Source organism: Sinohyriopsis cumingii, unplaced genomic scaffold, assembly GCF_028554795.1.
Source record: "Sinohyriopsis cumingii isolate HCF-2022 unplaced genomic scaffold, ASM2855479v2 utg002662l, whole genome shotgun sequence".
In the NCBI taxonomy this organism is placed as follows: domain Eukaryota; kingdom Metazoa; phylum Mollusca; class Bivalvia; order Unionida; family Unionidae; genus Sinohyriopsis; species Sinohyriopsis cumingii.
Window position 1 is genome coordinate 167,501 of NW_028316266.1, and position 6,448 is coordinate 173,948.

The 6,448-nt window shown below is 33.4% G+C and overlaps 1 protein-coding gene across 3 annotated transcripts in view; it reads left to right on the top strand.

Annotated features, from left to right (window-relative positions):
• The window catches only part of LOC149770133 (uncharacterized), a 45,291-nt gene extending 39,102 nt beyond the window's left edge, over nucleotides 1-6,189 (top strand). For 2 of the 3 annotated variants that reach the window (XM_089949348.1, XM_089949349.1), the window contains exons 3-5: nucleotides 3,084-3,302; nucleotides 3,533-3,823; nucleotides 4,645-6,189. In XM_089949348.1, the coding sequence (XP_089805474.1) occupies nucleotides 3,084-3,302; nucleotides 3,533-3,823; nucleotides 4,645-5,021 (887 nt within the window). In that variant the 3' untranslated portion in view covers nucleotides 5,022-6,189. The remainder of the gene's footprint in view (nucleotides 1-3,083; nucleotides 3,303-3,532; nucleotides 3,824-4,644) is intronic. The other variant, XM_089949347.1, reaches the window with a different exon arrangement.
• Nucleotides 6,190-6,448: the final 259 nt, after the last annotated feature.

The window sequence follows — 6,448 nt, forward strand, 5'->3', positions numbered from 1 at the left end:
TATATATATATATTAAAGCATCATTTATTGGAAAAACTATTGCAATATATCAAACGATATAAGAAATAAAAAATAATTAATATCAAGAATCGGAATAAAATTGGTTATTGTTTGAGAGGGATGGTCGGGGGTGGGGCAGGCTGGAGAAATTAGTGAACAATACCCATTAAGACTAATTCTCAAATTTTCGTTTTTAAAGTTTTTATTATTCAAAAATGAAATATATGCGAAGAGTCTAGAATAACAATTGAAAGTCACTTATAAATGTGTCAGCTACCAATTAGGAGTATATCGTCTGAATGTTATTATATTGATTCATTCTCTCTGTTTATCAATATCGCCAGAAATTAGTCTAACGCATTGGAATAAAATATGAACGACATTTCCTATACTTTATTATAAAGCATCAGTATGAAATTATTAACTGAGTGGGTGTGTATTTACGAGTGTGTGTCCATTATCATACAATATCAGTCATCTTCTCTCACCATGGATTATGTTGTGATTGAGGGTGTTTATTTCTAAGTAGTTGTGTGTTATGGTATAATATATACAATGGGCTCTATACTATATTTTGTGAGTGTATACAGAAAGGGAAAACATGGCAAAACCCTCAAAAGCAAGGTTAAATAAGTTATATAAAATGCACTATTTTAGAAATAAGTTCCCAGGACAAGAATGTTGCATCAATATTTCAGACCTTAAGACACACCAGGAGACTAGGAGGACACGTGCTGTATTGCTCTAGAGTGCCACGTGTCTTTTAATTGCATGTTGTATCTGTAAAACAGGAATGTAAGGAAAGGGTCCTAGCTTGAGAAGATCCATGCTTGCAGCGAAGATTAACGAAGATTTATGAATATATGTTATAGCTCTTGCACATATAAAACTAGAAATAACCTTTACGAAGTCAAAGAATTTCAAAGCATTATTTGAAATAAAACTGGAGTCCTATACAAGGAGTAATATTTCGATTGTTTACAAGATACACCAGTTCTTGAGAAAAGGCCATGTAACTTATTACTGGCTAAGGATGTTTTGATACTGTTAGCTTACGAAACAGTCATTGTGCCTGGTTGTTCTTGTTCCTTTTCTTCTGAGACATCGCAAGAGATTGTAGATTGTGTTGAATTTCAGTTTCTGCAAAATCAGTCATTACTTACAAATTATTGCAACCGAAAGGTCAAACTCATTGGCAAGAATTATATCACCGATTCTGTTGAACTCTCTAACAAGGTCTGATAAATTGGGATAATGCTCTGTATACCTCATGCTGGTCTCATTGGGTTTCATATGTAGCAGAGTAACCATAATTCCAAACAAACTACAGATACGTCTTCATCATTACGTGTTGTTGCATCGTTTACTTGATGTCCTACAATCTAATGACGGCCAATTCACCTGCATTAGATTGTTTGCAAATGGTTTATTCGCACGTGCTGATCATGCAGTTTACTGTCTCTGCTAATGTTAATGATCTCAAGTGCGGAACTATGAAGTGAAGAATACTGACAGGATAATTCTCACGACTAATTGATTTATTTATTTTAGTTTTACGGCGCACCAGCACTGTTAGGCTATTTAGCAGCATAGAAAAGGTGATATGCTGCATTAACAACAATTGATAAAAGGTTTCTTATCGACCAGCGATATAAAAATATAACATTTAAAGGCAGAACGACGAGATGGTGAGTAATATAGAATGCTTCCCGATAAACGGGCAATGTAAATGTTGTGTGTCAGTTAAGGTTTATATGAAAACGTATTGAGTATGACCTTATCTACGTTACTTAAAAATATTCAACATGATAGCATAAATAGTTATATCTTGGTATCAATGTTAACTTCATTCAGGAATTTTAAAATACAAGATACGTTTATTGTATCAAACATTTCCTTCATGTCGTGCACATTGTAGTACTGATAGCGCGTAGGTTAGTGATCGAAACAACCTGTCATAAAGTGCTTAACAGTGAATGGTTCATTGCAGGTAACGTACTCTGGTGGATCTTCGCCTTTTAGCATGTAGAAATGCGTTATATAAGTGTGACTAATTCTAATTCTTGCAATGACTACCCCGTCGCTACGGATGGATATGCAGGACGATTTTCAGGAAATAGCGAGCAGAATACTCACTGTAACATTTGTTTATTTTAGGTCACGAAGACTATTTTCGTTTCATTATATTACGTGTACCTAAATACGTGTATACTTAAAGGGCAATAGCGTGAGACAAAAGAACGAAACGTTTAATTCATGCGTGGAAGAAGAACATACATTGTGTATCAAATCAGAAAGTATGATCCAGTTCAACATAAGCAACTGTTAGAAATTATCTTACAATGATGTCTTTCATTAAATTAGCATCCAACAAAAAATTATCCCACACTGGAGATGTTCATACCTTCTGAACCATGCTGTGAAAATATAGCTAACTGTTCGAGTCATATATTCCTTGATATTAAGACTATCATTAGGAGTTTTATGAAACTCTTATTTTAAGGATGCCCCGAGTGAATGCACTTATAGAGAATAAGATATTTTTATTGTAACGTTAGAAAGGGTTATCTGTATTGTATATACTTTATACAATAATTTCATTATGATAAATTCTTACTTATCATTCTAGATAAGTCCATCAATATGTTGAAGAGAAATATGACGTATAAGAAAGGTGCCTCCGTTTCCGAGTATCTGACTATAACAAAATTATTTCAGCAAAAGTAAGACACATATCAATAAAATAAAAGATAAATATTTTGCAGAAGAATGATTTCTCTGATCTTTTAAATTACAAGTGCCTGTAAATTTGAGATATAAGGACATACAAGTTTCTATAGTTCTCTGTGACAAAGAACACGTATTTGTTGTATTAGCATTTCCATGTAAAAATATAATAAATACTATTGCCTTTTTTCTGATTTTTACTGTTACAAGCAGTCTTTGTAGACATTTTTGTCTATTCTTGTTAGTAAGCTATGTTATTGCTGTATCACTGGCAGTGTCATTATTGTTATGCCTTCAATAAATCAGGTTCTCTTGATGCGATCATTATAAAAGCATCTGTAAACGTACTTTTGCAGGCGAAAATGGTATTGGCTATGGAACACTTGAAAAAATAGAAACAGCACTTGAACTGTTCACTGCCCTGAGAAAACGGAATATTCTCACCAGGGATAATATAATAGTTCTCCAAGTGATGCTATGGCATTTGAAAAGACAGGATCTTCATAGAAAATGTGTGGAGTATGCAAGAAACCTCGGGAATGCGGCCTACTTTTATACCCCGTCTCCAGAACCAGGTTTTGTATCTATATTTTTCATTACATATAAAAGTCTTTTAAAGCGCACTATTTCAAAAGTCAACATATAGTAAATTAAGCATTAGTAAATTAAAGTAATTGAGGATCAATTTTTGTAAGAAGTGGAATCTTACCTTTAACAAGGATTTTTTAATCGAAGTAAAATTTAGTGAAAAATATATAAACATAAGAAAACTAAATGTTTTTGAATATGTCATACTATATTTTAGAGAACGGATATAGATACGTCAGGTTTCACGTGGTGAGTAACGAATTCACTGCATTTGACCGATGCCAGTTGGAGAATGTGCGTACAACTGTAGCTGAATTACTTTTGGTCCCGCCTGAGTTTGTTCTCGTTAGTGGTTTGGAGCCTTCCTCAAGTTTGATCATCACATTCATGATGCCAGATTACTACGCGTCATTGCTCATTCAAATGGTTGTGAATTATCGTATTCCACAGCTGCTTGACGTCGGAATCGACAAAATATATTATGATGGGAAACTCTACCATCTGATAGGTAGGAAAATATTGAAATGAACTATTAAATGATGCCTGAAATAAGACAAGCTGATTAATAGATTACTATCATTGTGGTATCATTGTTTGTATAATTATCATTTTGTCATTGTATCATTCATGTTTCCAGTCTTTAGAACCAGACCTCTTAGACCAGTGTTTAGAACCAGACCTCATTAATGGAGTAAAAACACCGACACATCACACATTCGCTTATATGATCAATATGAGCCAAATGTTTGCGAATAGAATATCAATCAACCAGCTGCTGTTGGTAGATTTCTATAGGTCTTTATGTATACTAGAAAATACTACAAATTACCGCATGAGTGGTTAATTTGATTTCAATGGAAATGTTTCAATGAATGTAAGATGCTGAAATTAGTAAATGATATGCTTGATATGCTTTCTATTGCATCATTTATTTGTATGTACTTCTTGTTCATGTCCCTATTAAACAAATGCATCAATCAGTTATTCAATCATTTAACTTGTGTTCATGTATGTATGTATGTATGTATGTATGTATGTATGTATGTATGTATGTATAGCAATTGTAGGTGGGTAGACGAACTGGATCAGTGGACCTCTTAAAAAAAGATCCTTATAGCAAAACCTCCAAAAATGTTCATTGATCTCAATCCACCACGTCGTCGAAAATATGAACGTATCAAATGCCATCCAATATATTTTTAACCTGTTATCTGTCGTTCCTGTTGATGTGAAATAAAATGACGGAGTCATGCTTTTTAGAAATCATTATTATGAAAGTCCTTAAATATGTTAATGCAAAGATCATGAATATTATTATTTCTTTATTAGGGAAAACTAGCAATGAATGTAGCCAAGGCAACTTTCGGGGAAAACTTGAAGATCGTGAAGAGCTTTTGGAACGGCTGAAAAGAGCTGAAACATGGCTAGAACAAAGAGAAAAAGACGCGATAGAGCTCCGTAGATTACTAGATAAAGCTGAGTTGGATCTACAAAAGGCGAGGAAAGAAAAAGCCGAATGCGAATCTGGCCCAATACTTACATTGCAAACCCAGCGTGACTTTGCCTTTTTAGAGTCGTCTAAGGAGAAAGCAAATGAATCAAAACTTTATGCCGAAGACAGAATGATTCTTTCAGATCGAACGCTTTCGTTAAATACAATAGGCAAATACAAACATATTCGACATAAGAGTTGCAACTGGAACTGACCAGGAGTAAATTCAGGAATCATACGCACAACCTGAATCCACTTGAGCAGGTCAATGATGTCATACCCATTTGAGAACTGAGCAGTTTTGTTTATTATATGCTTGCTTTGATGTTCGATCTCTATCGTCCAGAATCATGACGATGCAAAGCTTGCAGCCTTGGGCTCATCGTCTAAATATTTCATACAAGGTGTATAATCAAGATACCGGTTACAAGTGACAGTCTGATATCTAATAAAGATCATGAATATAAAAGAAAAGATAAATAGATAAAATATATTTCTAAGAGCTAAGAGAGATAATTTGATATTGTATTTTACTCGCAATAGATCACGATAATGAAAGAGTATTTAACTAACTCATTGTAGCTATCGTTTTACTAATCATGGTGCAATGGGGGTTATATTTTGCATAGCCATTAAACCTTACTTACAGTACATGTAATAAACATCACGATATCGCATGCATAAATGGAACATATATTGAAATTGCTTCTAAGTATCAAAACTGTTGCGATTGTGATACGTATTTTCACCAGTGTTTGAGAACACCCCATCCCCGTAAAAAAGCAGGATTGTGGTTAAAATTAAGAAAAAGACAATAGTTAACAAAATTTCAAACTGATCAGGGAAAATGTATGAGCTATTTCATACTTTAGAAGAAGGCAATTCGTTTTTTCGGTTGGGTTTTACGACTGTCTCAATCGTGACTGTTTAAAATGTGTACAGCTCAGTACTGACGGTGAATATTACATGCATATGTTTTTATGCAGAGCATTCTAGAACGTGTTGAACTGGTCACACAAATGGGAAGACTGTATACGTATTGTTAAATTAATAATGTACACATTATTCGTGATTTATTGACCATTTTCAATACTTTTCAGTACTTTTGATCAATAGTCATTGATTTTGCTTTCAGTGTGACATTTGAACATCTGGTAAATTAAGTTTTATCGATGTACCACGTGATCGTTTGCAAATACGTGAGGTGGTTTGGAAAACAGGATGGGAGGAGGCAGCATAATATGGTTCGTGAACTAGATAATAAGGACATATTAGTCAAAAGTCTTTCATTTAGCTTTGAACCCATTAATAGGATTTCTAGAATATGGTCAGAGATTTAATAAATAGTCTCAATAATTTATACAGTTAAGAAACGTAAATTTTGGTAGTAAAGATATTTGTAAACAATTTACAGAAAATGTGAAAATGTATTACAAAATTCCAAACTTTTCATTTGTGGATCACCAAAATGTTTTCCACTTAAAATCTGCTTCTTATAATTGATTTTTATCATCATCATCATCATCTTATTGTTATTATTATCATTATTATTATCATTATTATTATTATTATTATTATTATTATATTTCCCAAACACATGTACAATTATCCCGTTGGTTTCATCTATGGCCACCCTGCCGT